Here is a 21069-nt window from a genome sequence, read left to right on the forward strand (position 1 = left end):
GACACAAAAACCGACCCACTGGCTTCGCTGGAGTACACTTTTCCCAGTCGTGTAAATAAAAGCTATTTCACAGATGCATTAGGAGTTTTCTCCTCTGGCAAAAAATAATAAGTGCACTAGTGCTTTTTTAAGTTTCCTCTACCCATTTCTTTTTCTTTGCTATATGCAGAAGCTCAGGCATCACCCAGCGTGTGTCTGTTGTGTGTTTTCATGTCACGTTAGCTCCTTGAATCCTCATTTACTCTAGGAGGGGCCCTGTTGAGGGTCCACTATCGTCACGAGGCTGGGTGTGGTGACACATCCTCTCTCTCCGCCCCGAGGTGTTTGTGTAGCCCAAATAACGCGGGAATGTGTGTGTGTGTTCTTGAGACCTGTCCGGCCGGATCACTCACACACTTCATTAATGTGGACTTGATCTCACTATTATTTTACCATCGCGGCAGTGCCTCGTTGTTCAATCGATGCGTTTCAAACACAAGACAACCCATATAACCCTCGTCCGCATTACGTTACAAGCAGCTGGCGGAAGAAGTGAAAGCACATTGCACGATGCAAAATAGGATGGCGTGCGCGTTCGCGGAGCTCCTGCGCTGCGGCAGTTGCCAGGGGAGATAGGAGGGGAGGGGTTTTGATTGGCTGAAGTGGGCCTGTTGCCATGGCGACGGCAGGGGGTTTGGTAGCGTTGCCGTGCGGTGTGTGATCTGCGCGCTGCGTGTATGGAGGAAGCAGCTGCTGGTCTGATCTCTGACATTGTGTGAGACAGACATCAGAATAAACTGCGCGCAGACAGACGCGTCTTTAAACACACACCGCACCGAGGCACGCCGTGGATGATTGTGAGTATTTAATCGGATTTTTTTTCATGTCTTCTTCCCCTTTTTAAATTCCTGTAAATCGATTGTGTCGGTTCGCGTTTCCGAACAAGCTAAAAGTAAATGTGGCCAAGTGACTTTGCTGAGAGCAGCCAGCATGGCAGATCAAGCGACAGCATGCGGCCAGCTAGCTAACGTTAACCTGACTTCCCTCTGTCCTCCGGACCCGGGGCTCGAACAGTGGACCGGGGGGGGGTATGAACAGCACCGATGTGTGATTATCGTTTGATACTTGAACGCCGAAGTGGCGTGATATATCCAGAGAGTTAAAAAAAAAAATGTTATGCTAGCGCTAGCGGTGAGATCCCCCCCTCACTGACTCACCGAGGCGACCGCTGACGCTACTCTGCGCTGGGGGCGAGCTAACGTCACGGCTTGCCTCAACTTACTTCGTGCTTTTAAAAAAGCCGCCCCCCCCAAAAAAAAAATAAAAAAAAAACCCCGCATGTAAGCCGACCGAGCTCGGACACGACCCACTCCGCCGCGAGCCCCACTCGTGTCGGCGTGGAAGAGTTGTGCAATTCCTCCGCCACGTTCCGTGTCAACTTGGTCTTCCTCATTGTGTCTGTGGCGCTAGCTTCACAACATGTTAGTTTTCTCCGCTAACAGCACTTTCGGTTTCCCACTCCGCTCGGTCGCGGCGTTACATGAATAAAATGCCTCTGCCTGTCACACACATTCTCACGTTGCGCCGTGTACAGCGATATCAAATGTTTACAAAAGGAAAATAATTAATGGAAAGTTTTTCTGGGTCCATTTTTGGGAAACGCATCTTCCGCTCCGGTGTATGAATAGTTGAATATTTCGGGGCGCGTGTCGGCGGCGATACCAGAGGTCGGGAGGCTACACTGGCTAGCTGAGCACATGATGTAATGGATTATCACAAGATTGTCCCAGATACACTGAGTGCTCTGCAAACAATGTCAGAGTGTTGGGAGGGGGGGGGGGATATATCTCCCGTTTAATCCAGCTGGATGTTCTTCACATTTTATTATTATCCAGTGGACCCTCATACACTTTCGTGTTATTCCACGTGTATGCACTGGTAGTCTCCCTACCTGCTGTGTGTGTGTGTGCTGTGTGTGTGTCTGTGTGTCTGTCTCTGTGTGTGTGTGTGTGTCTGTGTGCCTGTCTCTGTGTGTGTGTGTGTGTGTCTGTGTGTGTGTGTGTGTGTCTGTGTGTCTGTCTCTCTGTGTGTGTGTGTGTCTGTGTGTCTGTCTCTCTGTGTGTGTGTGTGTGTGTGTGTGTCTGTCTGTGTGTGTGTCTGTCTGTGTGTGTGTGTGTGTCTGTGTGTGTGTGTCTGTGTGTGTGTCTCTGTGTTTGTGTGTGTGTCTGTGTGTGTGTGTGTGTGTGTGTGTTTGTATGTGTGTGTCTGTGTGTGTGTGTGTCTGTGTGTGTGTGTGTCTGTGGTATTTACTGGGCACACTTCATCTAAAATTGAAGTGTGCTCTTAAGAGACTCTGTGTATATATATATATTTTTTTTGGGGGGGGGGTGATGGAAACACTTCTTCTCCTTTTTCTGAGGGTATGACATTAATGCAGACTGACTGTTCCTTTTTTCTTTCTTTCATCTCGCTCGGCAGTTGTTAAAGCCCTGGTGGTAAATAACAGACAAAGGCGACGGGGGGCTTAAGGGACAGAAAGAGACAAAAAAGAAACAGATGCCGTCGACCTGCCATTATTTTATTGCCAGAATCTCCATGGTCATATTGTAGGTCAAACCATCTGTTGTCTTTTGCTGTTGTTTGTCGTCACTGGCATGTATCCGCTCATGTACACGTTGGTATGTACAGACGCCTCACAAGGGTAAGTACTTTTTTTGCCTCCCGGAATAGACGAGTGTCCGCTATACTGACACTCAATTCTATAAATAAGACTTGTCTTAACCCGGTGATGTGGTTATTGCTGACGTGGAATGGTTTTGATAACTGTAAGGATCTGAGATATTGTCAGAGGTGTTGAGTTATTGTTGGTTGTGTGTGAGTGCATAAGGTTATTTGAAGTGCTGGAATAGGCCTCTAAGACATTGTGGTTTTCTATCTCAGTGAGAGGGGACATACAGGTGAAATAGGGGTCAACCTGTCCCGCATTATATTCGAATACATGTAGTGTATTAAATTTTTCCGACGGGATAGCTCACACATCAAAATATTTAGTAGCTGGCAGAATGGAGAGTTTAGCTTTAACTGATGAAAACTCTAAAGTGAAATTTACAAGTTGTCTTCATGACAATTGCTTCCATGAGTCATAGTATCATTTGGTGTTTTTGTTGCGTCATTCTGAAAGTAAAAGCCTGAGGATGTTGACCTGCTTGTTAATGTAATTTAATTAGATTATATCAAAGTCCAGACCTTTGTGTTCTTATTTTAATAAAACATTTTCCAGTAATGCTCAGACATTCAAATACTTCATATTCCACATTATTTTGTCATTATTTCACCAGCCAAGCACTGTTTTATCAAATATATCTTGAGCTCCACTTCAGCCCTTGAGTGTGCCACACTTCAATTTTATAACTTGGTAAACACACTGGTGTCACTTTTTCCGAGAAGTTGCTCGGTTCTATTGTACTGATTACAAAACGGGGATGTATGATGACAATGAGTCAACATGACTAAAGAGACCACCACGGCACAGCTGTTACTATCAATCATCCTGTTCAGTCGTCACAACATACTGAATATAAGGTATAAAACATTTTATAAGGAAATGGCTTGGTCCTGGATTGCAGCATGTAAGCTCTTATCCTCTTTCCAAGCGAGAGCGCCACAGAATCTGCTGTTCAAAATGGCGCCGTTGCCATGCAATCAGTCTTATCACAGAAATGTATACTCTGACCCAGAATGAGGCCGCGTCCTCTGAAATCCAACATGTTCTTTGTAGGTATATGAGTGACTGTCATTACGAAAGCATGTGGCATGAAAAACTTTTGCAATTGCACAACGCAGTTGAAACCTGGTTTCTCAATGGTTTGGTCGAACAGAAGAGCTCAGAGCCTTTTAACCTGCTGCTCTCTGAAAAACCTGCAATAACCAAGTAATTTGTGACTCTGATATTAATGACTGTTCTGAAATGTAGGAGAGGTTGAATAATTCAATGAATGTCAAGACAGGGAAGTTGACAGTGTTTGCTTGTTTTCTCATAATAATGTCGCTGTGAGTGTACAGTTTGTTGTGGTTGAAGTGAAAGTAGACAAGCTTTACTACTTTGTAGGTGTAGTGTAGTAAATAAATTATGAGCCAAAGGAAGTCTTCATATTCTTCATATCCTTTCTCCTCACATGAGGAAGGCCTAGATTGTTAAACTGAGCAGTCACAGATCTATCCGAGATCATTCGAGCTGATGTTGGCTGGTTGGGCTTGTGGAGTCGATGCCTCATGCAGTTTTGTGGTGGTTGGCCTGAGTGATAGAAGCTGCCCACGTGTGTTTCGTCACCTGTTCACAGCCCCTGTGTGTTTGTGAAGGAGGGGACGTCCCCGGGACTATGTGGTCTCTGGTCTGTGACATTTTGCCCATCAAACATAGGTGGTAGCAGTGAATTTCAGATGCAAATGTAAACGCCTTTAGAGGCATGTGCTGACTCCCCTCTTTAGTTTCCCTGGTCCTGTTAACTAATTTTTTTGTGATGTTTCACATCATTTATTGTCTCCTGGGAGATCAGGGTCGAGCTAAATTACATCTATTTTTATCCCATAAGCTTTCCATTTAAAAGCTGTCGCAAATTTTACAAACTGGGGTCATATTATTCTAGTTAATCATGACATCAACAAAAAGACAGAATTGGTTGAGACATTCCGCAAGTCTTGAGATACACAGTGCGAATGTTTCCAGCTTTTGTTTTTCGTCTCTCGATCGGTCGTGTTGGTTATTCAAGAGGCATGTTTTGAATTTCTATCTCAGTTTTTCCTCTTTAAACCTGCCTGTGTGTGTGAATGTGTGTATTTACAGAAGTTGCACATGGGTAATGGCCCATATTCCTGTGGTGGCGACTTTCCCTCTACCCCAGTCATTGTTTTATACTTCTTGATTACACTGCCCCCTCCTCCTCTGCCCTTCCCCTCTCTAACCCCCTGACTGTCCTGTGCCTGTCTCGTTTCTTGACGGGGCGGACTCCAGACGCAGCTCATTATGGCCCGCCTCATTGAAAGCAACAGTCATGTGAGCGTTTCCTTGATTGGGAGCAAGGAAGACGGAAGCACGGCTGTGTCCTGTGTCACAATGGGTCTTTGTCTCGTCGCCCCTGGCTGAATTAACGGGATTTATTTAATTGATGAGAGTATGACAACAACAGCGCAGGCCGACCACCTTGTGCGCGCATGATCAGGATCTTCTTGGATGCGTGGGGAGGAATGGGATTTTTTTGTACTTATGGAACTTCTAATTTTTTCATTTAGCAACAAGCGCCAACTGAGGAGCCACAGAGAGTCAAATCCAACAATATCGTCAGAAACAAATGTAAACATGAAAGTAACTTATCACACACTGTTTTTATACTGAGCCCAGTTTTATACTGAGTTCTCTTTAAACAGCACAATTAATGAATAAGCACAAAGCTTATGTCTAGAGGTTTGTTAATTTTACAAGCCTCATCAGATCCCCAGATTTATTGCCGTTAAACATAAGTTCCTCCGATTTCACCAAGTTGCCCAACGTTTATTACAACCAAGTTGTTGTAGCCTCTGTGGACTCTTGTATAATTAGTCAAAAAAGTCAATCTTGGATATTAGAGCTCAGTTTATTTTTGTAGTATTTGCTTATTGAAGCCCTTCCTGTAATTATGGTAGAAATGAAAGAACATGTTTTTGTAGAAAAAAATACACACAGAAAAACTTGGCACTAAAATGGAAGCATTTTGGTGCTGAAAAAAAGAAATTATACACAAACAAAAAACAGTACAAGATAAATGACAACTTTGTTTACAATAACCAGCTTTTTATTGACATTCTTGTTCCTTGACATCCAACAAATTGAATGTTTATGGAAGCCGTTTGTGTTGTAGAACAGTAGTAAGTGAAAGATAAATATAAGAGGCTGTAATGTAACATGTAGATAGTAGAGCTGAAGACTTGTTACTGTTACTTACTGCATGTATATGCACTTCAGAAGTGTCAGTCATCGAAAGCAAGGTGTCTTCATGCTGTTTCCTTTAGGTTTTTGTGGGAGCCATTTTTCCTCCCACCAAATTTGTTGTGAACACCAATGAAAGACTCCATTAGAGTTTATTATAAGTCAGAAATGAAGTTTTGTGTGTCACTTGATTTCCCTGCAGGGCCTCACTGGTGGCTCCTGTGTTTCTTGTACACAACATTTAGTTTGCAAACACTTGGAGTATTTACATGGGACATAATCTCTTACAGAGCACATTCCGGGGGGGGGGGGGGCTTACAAGTATGTTAAAACTTCAGCTAAGCTCCAGAAATAAAGAAATAAAATCTCCTTTCCTGTCACTTATTACAAGGATTTGGACAGTGCACAGGCGGAAAGCAAATGATCTGGCACTTTTTTTGTTTGTTATTTGAAAGTATACAAGTTTGTTGCTCGTGTTGATTGGTGGCGAGTGTTTGCCCACTGAACTTACAACCACATGACCTAAGAGATAAGGTTTCAGTGTTGGCTCGGGGCTGCCGTGTACTTTGGAAGGCCTCGTCTCTGTTGACAGTCAAAGTGCAGCACTGTGTGTTTGAGCTTGAAAAACTCTGTGTGAAATCAATGTCTCAGATGAACATCATTATCCATTGTTTTGTTGGCTTGTTTTTTTCCACCCCTCAGCTGTTAAGTGATTGCATCAGCTCGGGCGTCCGTAAGCTACGTGGCGGTGGTAGTCATAGATTGCCGTGGTGGACCCCGCCGCTCCAATAAATGCCTCCTCGCCGCCCGGGTCCACTGTTTTGGCCTAGAACGAGCGCTAACTGTCTCCGTGTGAAGTCTGAATTTGTTTTCTGAAAATGAACTTCCTCAACAGGCAGGAGGTGTTTCCTCCCCTCCCGCTCCGCTGTTTGAAGCTGTGAGGTGAATACTGAGCACTGCCGAAACATGACTAGAGCAAAAACAACTGCTCCTTTGTACGAGCCGAGTGTGGGGGCCAATTGTAATGCTTTGTGCGAGCTTTTTTTCTTTTCGCAACACCGATTAGATCGTTTTTAATCCACTCAATAGTTTTGTTCAAACCAAAATGATTTAAATGTGCTTTAATAGTGAATTAGCCTTCACATTAACGGATGCTTTTTTTTTATGACATAAGTTGACCCTCCCATAAAATAAAAGACTGCCCCTTGGCTACCTTGCTCTGGAACAGCCTCTCTCTCTCTCTCTCTGTCTCTCTCTCTCTCTCTCTCTGTCTCTCCCACTCTAACTCAGCCCTCCTTTGTCTCATTCACAGTTTTAGAGCTCCAGCCAGACTGGGTAGTCACCTAAATATCAGTTAGGGTTTCAAATAACAGCCCTTTGCCATGGGGCTGAGCGACACACCTTTGTGTATCTATTACAGAGGTGTAACTGATTTGTGTCAAGTGGTTTATGTCTTGTGAAAAGGGTGTGGCGTGAGTATATATACAGGCAGTCAAATACGTTACCTCTCGAAATCTTTTTCTCTCCCTTACATGAAAATGTATGTGATCTTTTACTGAATCAAAACAGCTTTTTCTTTTTCGCGCGGAGCAAGTGTTTTAAAAGTTTGCCTTAATGCCACTTAGTCGGCGGCGCTCGTGACGTCCAGGATGGCTGTTGTCTTTCCCTAGCTGCTCTTTGTCAGACAGGTTTGTGGAGAATGGCAGCAGACTGCTGGCCTCAGCACTTTCCGCCTATATTGATCTCCCCACATTAGCTCTCTCTTCATGCACAGACATGAGCACAATTGCTTCGCTTACAACATCGGCTGCCGTGGCAACTGAGTCCCGATCGCGAGATTCGCTCCCGGGTAAAAAACATCTCAAACCAGAACCTCTTCACTTTCGGTGAAGCCGCCATCATCTCCTTTACATTCCCCCGTACATATTTGACACATCAACGGCTTGATTTGCCACTTAAAGCTATCTCCATATGTCTTTGTGTATTTTTGAATGGGCTAAGTGCTTAACAGGATAAAAGAGCAGTTTGAAAGGGGGGGAGATGTGCCTTGGCACCTGCTGTTAGTGGCTGCCTGTTTGCACATGAATATGATGAGGCTGGCGGTGCGCTGGGCTATTTTAACTTGCAGATGAGCCACCAGGTCAGCACCAGCACAGCTTTGGTGTATTTTCAAGGATGAGCTGCAGTCAACAGGCCAGTCCGGTTTATTAGCTCCATCTCCCCTCTCTGCACTCCAGCGTCCAATCATTCATCGCATTGCCAGCCGCCTCTCTCTGATGCCTTTTCATGAGAGCAATGATAGCTGCGATCATGGCGACGGCAGTGGTAATTGACCAGCTGCAGTCGCGGTAAAACATTTGACTGTGTTCGGCTGCACGCGAGGCAGCTCTCCCATCCGTCCACCCGGGCTCTGTTGATATTCAAATAACGGCCTTCTGGAGGAACTACTCAAAAGAGAATAAGCGCTCTCTTGGTATCTAAGAGTCAGGGCTGTGAGGATGAACCGAGGTGAAGCTCTCGTGTTCCTTTTAAGGTTAATCAGCGGTCTGACACTTTACCCAGACCACGACTTTGTTTCGTTTCCCAGCCACAGAGCTGAATCAAGTTCCCAGGCAGTCATTTGTGGACTGTTGAAGAAGAAAGGAGTGTTAACAGCTCACTCTGGCTTTAGAAGAAACACTTGAGCCACACCCTTTTAGTCAATGGAAGACCTGATACCACACCTGTGATCTGAATATTTGTCTTTAGCATGTATCACAGTCAAGGATGTAGACTCAACCTCAACAGACCAGTCCAAAGTAGGGCATCATAGTTGGTCAATCGGCTGCATTTACTTCCACATCTGATTATCAAAAAGCCAACTAAGTTAAATGTAGTCGGAAATGGTCCTTGGAAGAATACATTTGTCCAAAACTGTCTACCGGTACTTATCTTTGTGAATTCGTTCAGAGTGCGAGTCTGTCATGTGATGGAATATCTTTTGTGTGTGTGTGTGTGTGTGTGTGTGTGTGTGTGTGTGTGTGTGTGTGTGTGTGTGTGTGTGTGTGTGTGTGTGTGTGTGTGTGTGTGTGTGTGTGTGTGTGTGTGTGTTGTGGTCTCTTGAGCAGAGATTTTCTTTAAACACAAATAGGCAGTTCTCTCACTGCCTGACATAACTCATTGCTCTACTTTGCTGAGAGCGGTGATTCATCCTAGTCTGAGGATAACTTACATAGCCTACCTTGCTACCAGCTGAGTCTCAGCTGGCTCTCTTTCTCTCAGTCTCTTGGTTTCCCTTTCACCGTTTTTGTCTTGCTCTCCTCGCGTAAAAAGGATTTCCCTATTGTTATGTCTCTTCCTATGTTCACTCTGCCTGTCCCTTTGCCCATTGGCCCGAAAGCTTTTTCGTCTCACTTCCTTTTTTGCTGGTTATCAAAATTACCAAACTACACACGGCACACAAGGAAATCTCAGTGGTGCTGGCAAAGTAAGACGGACAATCGTGGATTGAAGTGCAGAATGTAGGACACAATGTACCTAACAGGACGTAACCTATAGAAAAAAGAAACTATGCTTTTTAGGTTGCTGAAGTCAAGACCCTAGATTCCGAATGCACTGTTTGTCCGCTGTATGTTTCTGCCCTCATTTAGAGTTGAGTGGTCATTTTGTAAATGCACTAATGCCTCCTCCTTCCCCCTCCTGTCCTCGCTCGCTGGCTTTGACAAAGTGATTTATGTGTATAAGTGTGTGTGTACACTCCCTCTCTCGTCTCACCCACCGTGCAAACACTCGCGTTTGACCCAGTTCTTATCTTATCGCAGAAATGAAAAAGGATGCCTATCCACCACGCTCTGCGTGCCTTTACCTCTCCTGCCTTCCTATCCCCACTCCTTACCCAGCCTGGATCCACAGCGTCCAGGACCACCCCAGTACCTGGGACATCTGGTGTCCACACAAAAGTGCAGCAGGAGGACTGTGTTACAGGGTGGATGCCCAGCGGTCGTCTGTGGCAGAGCCAGCCAGCATGGATTACTTATTGTTCCTGTTGACTCTTGTTTGTGGGATTTTTGCTCCTAATTGAAGGGGCTGCATGGTTGTCATGGTTACACCCAGGACATAAAGCTTGTTGTGAGCTGAGTCAGAGAGTGATCTCTTTGTGCTTTTGGCCTCACCAACCAGTGTGCAGGAAAAAAGCTAAACAATACAGGTGTTAATATTCTATGATACATTGGCATATCTCTTTCTCTTCATTAGGTTCAACTGCGACTTTGACACGATTATAGCTGTAGTATAAGATGACATGCTTCTGCTGAGCACATAAAAATTGGCTTATTAATAAGGGTTCTTAATGACGCAGGGCTAATGGCAATATTGAATTTCCTAGTGCTGTTAAACGACTGACTGAGGCTGTAGCCTCTTCCCAGTACTTAATCTGGCATGTGACAAATTGAGACTTGATCCTGTCTGATTGCAGAAGATCAGTGTGTAAGAGCCATCCACTCTGTAAGATGGAGGCCTTCCACTCGTTCCTGCAGTTGCTGAATGGTTTCATGCTCATTTACACTTAACGAGCAGCCGGCCCACCAGAAGACGAGGTGGGCGTCAAGGAGCGCAGCCTTAAGTCGGTTCAGTTGCTTGAGAGGAAGTCCTCAAAGCTCCTTGGCTGGAGTGAAGAGCGGGGGGGGGGTAAGGGCCTCACCAGGAGTGGAGGAGAGAGGCAGCAAGAGGGTCAGGAAGTGCAATACAGGCAGACAGACACAGTCACAGGGGGTGTGTCCTCAGGGAAAACTTAAAAGAAGAAGGTCAATGCATTGAAGCGCACCAAGTTATTTAATTTCAACTGAAATCAAGTTCAACATTAAAACCATTTTTTCTCTCTCTCTTTCTCCAGACCTCTTTGATTTAATGGGTCCAATCATTGGGATGTCACCAGATAAGAAAACGGAAATTCCGGGTATGCAAGAGGAGCGGACGGGGCTCAGAGGTGTGTGCGGCGTAGGAACACTGCCGGAGGCGGAGTGCGCGTCCAGTCCGCTGGCGACCAGCGTGGATCGCACTGGAGGCGCCGAGGATGAGGAGCTCACCAACCTCAACTGGCTCCACGAGAACCTGCTTCAGAACTTCACCCTGGGCGGTCCCGAAGCCCAGCCCAGCGGCAGCCCCCTCTTCGACATAGAGGGAGACTACGGCTCTAGCCAGGGCCCGTCGTCCTCCTCATCCTCGTCGCACAGCAGAGGCAGGGAGCGGGACTCGTTGAAGTCAAAGCCCCCCTTCTCGTTCTCTCTGCTCATCTACATGGCCATTGAGCAGTCTCCCAGCAAGTCTTTGCCCGTTAAGGAAATCTACGGCTGGATTCTCGAGCACTTCCCTTATTTCTCCAATGCTCCCACTGGATGGAAGAACTCAGTTCGTCACAACTTGTCCCTGAACAAATGCTTCCGCAAGGTCGAGAGGAGTTTGGGAAAGGTAGGTTAGGTTCCAGCTGTCGTACATGTCACTCATATTTACACTGCACCATTTAAAATATGCCTCTTGAAACTGTTGTCGTCCATATATCTTGATGATATGACATCAAAATCTCCATGGGCCAAAGTTTGTCTCCTTAAAAAAACAAAACAAAAACACAGAGTGTTTGTGGACAGTGTGTTGCAGTGTGAAGCTGCAGTGTGTGGCTCATGTGACAGTGTCCTGGACTGTAACACAGCCGCAGCAACCTCTGACTCTGCTGCAATGAGGGTGGAATCCAGTCAAGGTCGCACAAACTCCTTCAGAGAAAATGCAAACACAGCACGCTAAGATAGGACCTTATCTGCCGAAGCACTACAAGGTAGAGAGAGGCATCCCATTGTTTGAGGGGGAAGAGGGAAGCCAACATGACCTGAAGGGTAGACATGCGTTTGTAGGAAAAATCTTTGTCAGCCCGATTCTGGCAGAAAATGTTTTGTTCATACATAGAAAGAGGTGGGGGAAAAAATAGAGAAGTTGGCCTCCTCACATGCACATGTTTGTGGGAAATGGTTAAACACGTCCTGCATATCCAGCACAAACATTCTTGCGAAATGAATAGCATGTGATAGAAGCGTTTGTTGTGAAATTGTTAATTCACTCCCTAATGGTTGCAATTTCCACTAGAGCTTTCCAGCCTTCTACTTGTGTTGAAGAATGTTGTGAGGAAAAAGAGAAGGGAGGTAGCGCTTGTCTGGGAACACTACTGACTTTAAAGCCCCTGAAAAACGTGCTTTTAAATTTCTGTTTAACAATAATATTTGATGCTTAAACAAGTTAAACTTTGTAAAAAAAAAAAATTTCGCTGGCATAAACATCCCCAAAAGCACTACCTGTGCCCGACCTGTATACGCAGCCACATTTGCATGTTACTATAACCAATCCGAGGAGTGACACGTCGGTAGCCATGTTGAGCTCCAGTAGTTGGAGTTCAGACTTGTGACCGGTAGGGCCCGCGGTGCCGAGGCTGTGCCTGGCTAAGACCTCATATATTTTTTCCCACCGTGGGAGGGGATGGCGGTTAGCGCTCAGTGAGTGGCAACATGGTGCAGTGCAGGCCGCCGTGCGTGCAGGTGCACAGTGTGAGCCCTTCGTCTGCTGAGAGACCAGCACCAGTTTCACATGACACACTGGCTGGTGGTTTCCGTTGCCATGGAGACATTTCCTTCTTCCTGCATCAGGGCTGGCTGGTAATCTGAGTCAAGGTTATTCCCCTCCCTCACTCCTCCCTCCCTCCCAGACTGGGCAAGAATACGCCACCATCAGATAAAGTGACGGTTAACACGCTCGTGCACACATCACAAACAGACAAAGCGCATTCCTCACACTAAGCCTTGCAGCAGTTGTTTCCTCTTTCTGTTGAAACTGTCAAGGAATATTCTCTCTTTCTCCTCTGTTTTGTGCAAAATGAGACACATTGTCAAATTGAAATGCAACACATCACTTTGCTGATTTTTAGGTTACTCCATCATACATTGTGTCAGCTGAGAATTATATGAATGGGAAACCTTACACAAAAACAACCTTTGTATCATTTAAATGATTAAATATAGAATATTGATACAGAGGTTTTTAAAGAAAAAAAATAGAAGTATAGGTGTTTTCTCATTAAAGCAATGAAAAAGATCACAAGCCAGCAGACATGTATATGAAAGATGCCAAATTCAACATAATCAAAAATGTTGCTTTGCCGCTGAAACATAAATACTGTACTTAAACCTAACTTGTTTGTTTAAAAGAAAACTCCTTCGGGATTTTGTTTGATTATAGTCAGAGGACCAATGAGAATAATTTCTAGTTGAACATATGTTCTGTAACTTCAAGAATTTTCTTTTCCGATTGAAGAATATTTACTGTGACTCAGAAGTCCTCACACAGTCTCCGTACTTCAGGAGTGTGACTGTACCTGCTCTTTCCCACAGGCCAATGGAAAAGGTTCTCTCTGGTGTGTTGACCCAGAGTACCGCCCCAACCTGATCCAAGCCCTTAAGAAGCAGCACTTCCCTGCCGCACATGCCTTCTGCACACCACCCGCCTCCCCACCCAGGTAAACCATCATCAGCTCTGTCTGCGTTAAAGATAAACACTATCGTCTTTGCATTGTTAACCAAACTTATCGAATATGTATTCTGGGCGTCTGTATTTCTGTTTATTTGACCATTTTATCATTTTAAATATCCAAAAGTTTTCTGTACATCTCAACATCTGAGCACACGTCTTGTGTTTGCCCTCCACAGTGCCTCCTCACCCCCTCGCCATCTCTTTCTACAAGGCTGCTCATTCAAAGGTGAGAGCGAAGGAAAGCTTATCTCGCTTTTTAAGTTTGGATACGCACAATAAAAGCTGCCTGCCCTGCAAGAATCTGCAGATGTCTAGAGATTCCAGTCAGTGCAGTTTTTTTGTATTTTTTTTTAGCTTGTGTTCGTGCAATATCTTGATTGTGCACATTTCAGTCCCAGAACATTCAGCATCACTGTGCTTTTACGCTCAACTCTTGTTTTGATTTGTTGTTTTCCAGTCATTGATGCCTCATGTTAGACCATAATGTTGTGAGCTCCCAGTCGATGTCTCTGCCTCCTCATTCCCCCCTCTGCCTCTCGGATTTGTAACCTTGACGACAGGCAGAGGTTCTGCTGATGCTGAGTGTCGAGCACTCAGTCTCACTGTAATCATTAATTATTTAGAGCCCCAGAAGCAAGCTACGAGGCTTCTAGACACTTTGTCAGGTCTGAGGAGATCGGATGACTCTCTCAATATCAGTGGCAAGAAATTATCCTTTTGCGTTTGTTTGCGTGAATCTTCTGCATACCCACTCCATTCAGTAAAGACCGATCGGGTCACCATATCTCTGATTTAAAGTCATTCAAGGAGCTCAGTCCTCCCAGTCCTAGCAGAGATACCATGGTACCATGCTTTCACACCTTAGGACTGATCATCATGCATGTTCTCTCCTCTTCCAGAGTCTGACATTGATGCTGCCACTGCCATGATGCTCTTAAACTCTGCCCCCGGGCACCACGTTGACCCATGTAAGAGAATCCACCAGCAGCCATACTTTCACCTATTCTTCCAACTCTGTCTTTTACCGCACACATACCACCCTGTCATTGCTGAAATCTTCTCGTTATTATTTTGTGTGCTTTAATTTGATTTGTGTACCTCACCAGTTCGTTTTTGAAATGGAAATGTTTGATTCTTGCACAGGAAAGGTTTCAAGCACATTTCTCGTACCTGACTGAATGTGCAATTTTCCCCATAAATGTGGGAAATACTAGAGTCAGCAGGTGGTTAGCTTAGCACAAAGACCGGAGACAAGGGGAAACAGCTAGCCTGGCTCTGAACATCTGTAAAGCTCAAGCTCAAAGCAAAATGTCATATGTTTATTTGTTTATTCCATACATTTACAGAGGAAGCGATATGTGCCCCACAAAATGTTACTGCTCCAAATATTCTCTACCGAAGGTGAAAGTTTTGCAAAAAAGTTGAACTGTCCCTTGTATTTCAATTAGAGCAGCTAAAGGCAGATTCAGAAAGTCTTGTGAAAGTGAATCTTCTTTCTACTTCTTAAATTCATGTCCTGTGTTATGGTAACACTTGAGATTATAATGTATTTAGCCTGCAATAAGTTGATTTGTTACATTTTACAGAAGCCCCTTAAGGACTGTTTTATATCAAGTCTGTGGTTTTCTAATAGTTGTAATTTGCAAGCCTCTGTTGTTCCCACATTAACATGCATGCAACAAGATATTTTTGAAACAAGTTTTCCCTTTTCGGCCGAGACTAATCTTAGTTCTGCTTTATACTTGTATACAAAGCAAGCTAAAGCTGCAGTGTGTGGTTCGCTTTGTCTGATTTCCGCTTTTTCTTCTTCTGAGTAAAGCTATTGAAAAACAATAAATAGTTTACTATAAAGTTACGTGAGGACTTACATATTATCACAATCTATTTTCAGATACACTTCCCCAGCCAAAGTCTTGACTATAACATGCAATGTTTGGAGCATTCGTCATACTGTAAGAAACTTGTCGAATATGCTTTTTGCATGAGAGCATGTACTTACGTCCTTGTCCATCCTCTGCTCTCTGCAGGCAATTCTGACAGCCCGCTGGACCTCTCCAGGCCTGACTCGGTTCTGGTGAGCAGTGACCCAAAGCAGGACCATAACTACAGCAGCGTAGCTCTGCAGCGCTGCTCTTCCCGTTCCTCCTCATCGTCGCTTTCCTCCCTGGACGAAGGGGGCTGCGACCGCAGGCAGTCCCACCGCGCTGGCAGCGAGGGCTTCCACAGCGACGACGACTCCGACCTCTGGGAAGAGAGGGGCGTCCAACAGACTTCTCGCCGTCCTCCTGCCATCAAGTGGCCTGTCGTCAAGAGGGCACGACGTGAGGTCAAGCCGGAGCTGGATGAGGAGCTGAAGGAAGCCGCCGGCTCCTTGCTGCACCTCGCTGGTATACGCAGCTGCATGGAAGGCTCCAAACGTACTGTCAAGAGCACAAAACTTAACAGGAAATGAAGATATTTTTCTTTTCTCTTCTTTTTTTTTTTGCCCCCATCAGACTCTGGACCCTGTGAACCCTTACCTCTGACCCCTGATCGTGTGTCCCAGTGTGCCTCCTTCTCCTTATCTGATCGTTCATTGGCCATTTTGAGCCTTTTTTTGTTTGGAAATATCCCTGTCCAACAAAACAAATGGCAATAGTATCGTTCACACAGGAGAACAAAGCCATATTGAGACTTTTGTAACTCGGGGGTAACTGCTGGGGGTGGGTGTTTGGGCTTTATGGAGAACCATCAAGATACCTATCCAAAATGACCTGCCTGCTTCTGTTGGACTGGGAGATTGAGATTCAAGATTTTTTGTTTTTTGTTTTTCCCTCTGAGAGACAAAGTGGGACAAGCGGAATCTTTTATAACTCAAAGCGTTGCATGCTTCCTCCTCAAACCTGTATCCTCTTCCAAGTGAATCTATTTATGAAGCGAATGAGTGCATGTTTGTAACAGACAAAATCTAACCTCCTGTTGTTATCGGTTTCTCCTTTTTGTGCTAAAGAAAAAACAAATGCCACTGTTTTGAAAGGAATTCTTGCTCTATGAGTCCTCTTGTAAGAGAGTTGCAATAATTGATCCTCAACCTTAACCTTTTGACATTATTTCATGGTGGCATTTTTCAGAGTTGACTTTCCTAGTTGAACTTTACAATTTTGAGAATGAATGGAGAAGTATTATCATCTCGTTATGCGATAAACTTATAACACAGAGCTCTGGCTCCGTTTCAGGATTTGCAAGAAGTGGAAATAGTATTACCCTGCCACTGCCAAATTTAGTTGCAAAGTTAGCTATAATATTTTGCTCAGTTTTCCGCGGCCATGACAGTGCTTCACGAATTAAAGCTGTCTTTTTTTTTTTGTGTACGTTCATCCTTTAAATCATAAGCGTGTTTTTCACTCTTATTGTGCGTACACAGAACATATACTCACATGTTTGGTAACGGCCTATGCAAAGTGAACACCTGCTATTACCAGATGTTCACTGTGTGTTCATAGGTTATCCTCCATAGATTTTATTTTATTTTTGTGTGTCGGGGGGTATGTGTGTGTGCGCGTGTTTATCATAGTGCATGTTGATTTCAGCCAAAACCTGAGATGACGGTCACGACAGAAAAGAATTTTTGAAATTGTTCTTTTACTGAAAAAGTTGTCCTTTTACTTCAATGAATGCGAATACGCAGAGCTGGTTAATGGTTAGAAACGGGAGCGAACGGTAAATTCCCGCGGCGTCTTGCTCCATCATTTGGGCTTGCAGTTTGATTATACCTCTGTGTTCTCCTCGATTTAAATGTTTTTGTTTTAATTTTTTCACTTTCTAATTTTCTGCCGGCCGATGCTGTGGCCGAGTTACTAACATCTTGAGGGAAGGTGTGTGTGTGTTTTGGTTCAGACAAATGAAAGATCAAGAGGTGTAGAGCATTTTATCAAGTGCAAAGAAGGAGAAGGGGACAACACCAGTCACGACCAGAGAGAAGTGTCGCTCACAGGAGAGTCGAGGAGCCGTGCTCATGCCTCTCGCGTCGTGCCCTCGGTTCTGGCTGGCCAGCAGTGTTTCGTTCTTCCTCCTAGAACAAAATAAGGAAGTGCACGCTCTCTTCTCAAGCTGTGAAATGGAGTGTTTGTTGTCAGTTGATTGCACGCAGTTCACTGAGGGGAAGTTGCGAGCCACTTGTGTAAAAGGCCAATATTCTCATTTGAGCTTTTTTTTTATAAAAAGGCTGCATACTCGCAGCGCACATTACAAGGTAGAATGGAACTGCATAAGGCCGGCAAACAAAAAAAGAAAAAGGATATTTTCCCCTACCCACAGTAATAGATGACTTTGTGTCACAGTGACTGTTAGAATAGCATGCATGGGCAGTGCCAAATGTTTTCCTGTGCCACTGATGTAAACCTTCAACGGGGCCATGGTCACTGTAGTCCCCTGCTGCGACGCTGCCACAATGTAAATGTGATTTAGAGCAACAATGCCCTAGTTTTTCTGAATCACCCCGACAGGAAATGGGAGAGGACTCTGGTCAGTACAGTGACTTAACCAACCTCCTGGTTTATTTTTGTCGCTTTAGAGTGGGAGCTGTTCCTATCAGAGTAAGCTTCAGTTCTCAGAAGTAATACTTGCATACACTGGTCTTGTTTAGCTGTGAAAAAAAAGAACAAATTATTGTTCATTAATCATCACCTTATTTATGACATTAATTTATGGGATTATTGAATGCATACTCTATCATACTCTGGTCATTTGAAACAAATGACTGGGCACATTTTATTTTTCTCCCTCTGTGAAATCCTTAATAACTTTTTGTTTTTGTTTAGTTTTCCTCGTTTGTTTTACAGCAATACACTTTTTTTTTTTCTTTCACTATGTTATAGTGATTAATTATGCCAATGTCTGTTGTCTATAGAGCGGGTGTTTTTTTTTGTCAGTTTGTTTTTTGGTCAAATTTAACCATGACTGCCAGGTTTTCTTGATGTTTTGTTTTGCTTTTTGTTAAGCTGGATAGAAAAGTTAAATAACACTGATCCTGAAACCATTTGTTGCCAAAATTGATGTACAGCTGGGGTTTGAGTTTTAAGACAGACCCTTTCCCCATATACTGTAAAAGCTCTTTGAAACGAATTGAATCATTTTTTTTTGTTTTTACATTCGTCACACGTATAGTTTATGTTTAGATATTATGACTAAGTAGTCACAATTTGCCGATTAGCAGTTGATCTCATCACAGAGAATAATCTTTCAAGAAAAAACTAAACAAATTACTGCCACACATGACTCAAGCTTCCAGGTATTGTTATGGAATGTCGAAATGTTATGAATATCTCTAAAAACTGGATCAGAATAAGTCAGTTCCGAGGCTGCCGCGGTGTTGTTTCAGACCCACAATCGCGTGGAAATGGTGCGAGAGACTTGTAAAGGGAAATCTCTCTCATTCTTTCTGTGTCAAATGCAAAAGAAGCGAACCAGTGAGTTGACCTGCGGACGGAGCTACCTAAACCTTCTTGGGTTGCAGGACTTAAAACCCGGTTGCTTTAACGCTCAGCAGCTGTGACTTAAAAAATTGATTTTGAGATTCACTAAATTCAGTTTCTATGATGAACATTTTGTCGCATTTAAACAAAAGCTGCCAACCCAGTATCAGTTTGTGTCAGTTGTCTGCCATGTCTTCTAGACCGACACACCTTTTGGTTTTTGTATGCTAACCTCTGTTGATAAAATGTTTATAAGATTTATTTTCGCCAAAGATATGCAATTGCATTATATATGGTATTACAAAATATTAATAAAAACCTGTTCTTGTTACCACTGTGAGCTTCATTATGTCCGAGTCTTAGCTGTAGCTCCGCTTTAGCATTTGATCACCGCAAATGAGACTTGACAAAACTCTCCTCTACAACAGAAGAATGGCATCACTTCACATTATTAGGTTGACACCAGCTACATTTTTGATCAACATTGCCACCTGCTGTGAAGGCCACATTCTACTTAATAAAGCCAATTCTGTGGAATAGTCGCCTCGCCGCGTGGCTGCTTTTTCACTCGGTTTCACATAACCATGTTACAGCTGGCAAACATTTCCCACCAAGTCCAGCAGTTCAGTGCCATTTTGACTGCACAAGCTGCGCTCAGCACCACGTGTGGCGCCTCCCCTGCACTTTTTCCCCCCTTTTTTTTTCTTCTTCTGCTTGTCTTTTGAATGCACCAATGTGGCAGGCTGCCAGAAAATTGCACCTCGCATGAATGTGGATTTCAGGACTGTGCCAGTGATGGATGCATCATCAGATGTCCTCTACGACACTCTGCGCTGTAAGTTAATTAGTCATGGAGGACTGTGGGATGAACACAGTGTGACCCTGAACAAGGGCTTGTCTGACTAGCCTCAGGCCCATTGGCACAGCTCTATTGTTCAATAGAGTCCTGTGTTTCGACTGGAAGAGGGGGGCTTCTCACTACTGACTGCCTCAATTCAGCTGGAAATCAGAGCAGCATCAGCCCCCCCTCAACACCCTCCCCCTCCCGCACGGCCCTAGCAACCACGCCACGCCGACAGTTGCCAGGCAACCAGACAATGCTGGAGCCACTGGCTGTGGTGTGCGTGTGTGTGTGAGAGAGAGAGTTTGTGTTTTGCCTGTATGCATTTAAGATCAGAAATGGTGAAACAGCAGCAGCAGCAGCAGCAGCAGCAGCAGAGGAAATGTCTTTCTTTGGCGCAAAAACATTGAAACAACATATTGAACAGCTGATGGAATTGGGGCAGGACAGTCACGATTTCTTTAGAGGAACAGCGATACTCTTTGGTCAAAATATAAAGAGATTATTATGGATTAGGTGAAATTAATCGTGTCGGATTTGAGCAGTGACGGCTGCATTAGCGACATGTCGTTTCACTTCTAGTCTAAACGAGGTCATGTGCGCGTTAAAGGGAACTCACAGAGACTATTCTTCACGGAGCTACAGCCCACTTGTTATTTTCTGACCCTTATGTTAATGCACTCACTACCACACTTAAAGTCAGCATGTAAATAATTAATCATCTGCATCACGTCACATTCATTTGGGATGACATTAGGTCTCTTAATGGAAAAAAAACTAAAAGCAGAAGAAAGTGTGTTACAATAACGGTAGTATGTGTTTCATTTGTGTCACATTAAAATCACATTCAGACCTTCCTACCTTCACAATACAAAATCCAATTGGTACAGTGTATTACAGTGCATTTTCAGGGCATAGTGTATTGACAGGGTAATGTACAAATATATCATTTTCTTTTTATAATATTTTTCAATTTTAATATGATTTTCTTACATTAATATTATTCTGGTTTGATCAGATCAGGTCTACAGTGGTGACTTAAATAAAATGATTAATGCCAGAGCTTAGTAAAATAGCAATTTTGTAATTTGAAATTACTTACAATTCAACTGTTACTGAAGTAAAGGTACATACTGGAAATTATTACCCCCCCCCCCCCCCCCCCCCCCCCCCCCAAAAAAAAGGGATTAAAAATATTAATTATGCAGAATTGCCCCTCTCAGTGTGAGTTAAGTGTTAAAATGTTTTTTTTATCAAATGTTGTGTTTATTGGAATATTACCATTGATT

At 44.0% G+C, this 21069-nt stretch overlaps 1 protein-coding gene across 2 annotated transcripts; it reads left to right on the top strand.

Annotated features, from left to right (window-relative positions):
* Window positions 1-667: 667 nt before the first annotated feature.
* On the top strand, window positions 668-19270 carry foxn2a (forkhead box N2a). Of its 2 annotated transcripts, none has more exons than XM_035606300.2 (6): window positions 668-836; window positions 10812-11386; window positions 13348-13472; window positions 13663-13712; window positions 14386-14454; window positions 15514-19270. In XM_035606300.2, exons 2-6 carry the CDS (start codon window positions 10826-10828, stop codon window positions 15936-15938), a joined length of 1230 nt encoding a protein of 409 aa, XP_035462193.1. In that variant the 5' UTR covers window positions 668-836; window positions 10812-10825; the 3' UTR covers window positions 15939-19270. The 2 variants fall into 2 exon arrangements, with proteins under 2 accessions (XP_035462193.1, XP_035462194.1); XM_035606301.2 differs by lacking the exon at window positions 668-836 and adding an exon at window positions 2426-2680.
* The last annotated feature ends 1799 nt before the right edge of the window (window positions 19271-21069 follow it).

The sequence above is a fragment of the Scophthalmus maximus genome, chromosome 10 (assembly GCF_022379125.1).
Source record: "Scophthalmus maximus strain ysfricsl-2021 chromosome 10, ASM2237912v1, whole genome shotgun sequence".
Taxonomy (NCBI): domain Eukaryota; kingdom Metazoa; phylum Chordata; class Actinopteri; order Pleuronectiformes; family Scophthalmidae; genus Scophthalmus; species Scophthalmus maximus.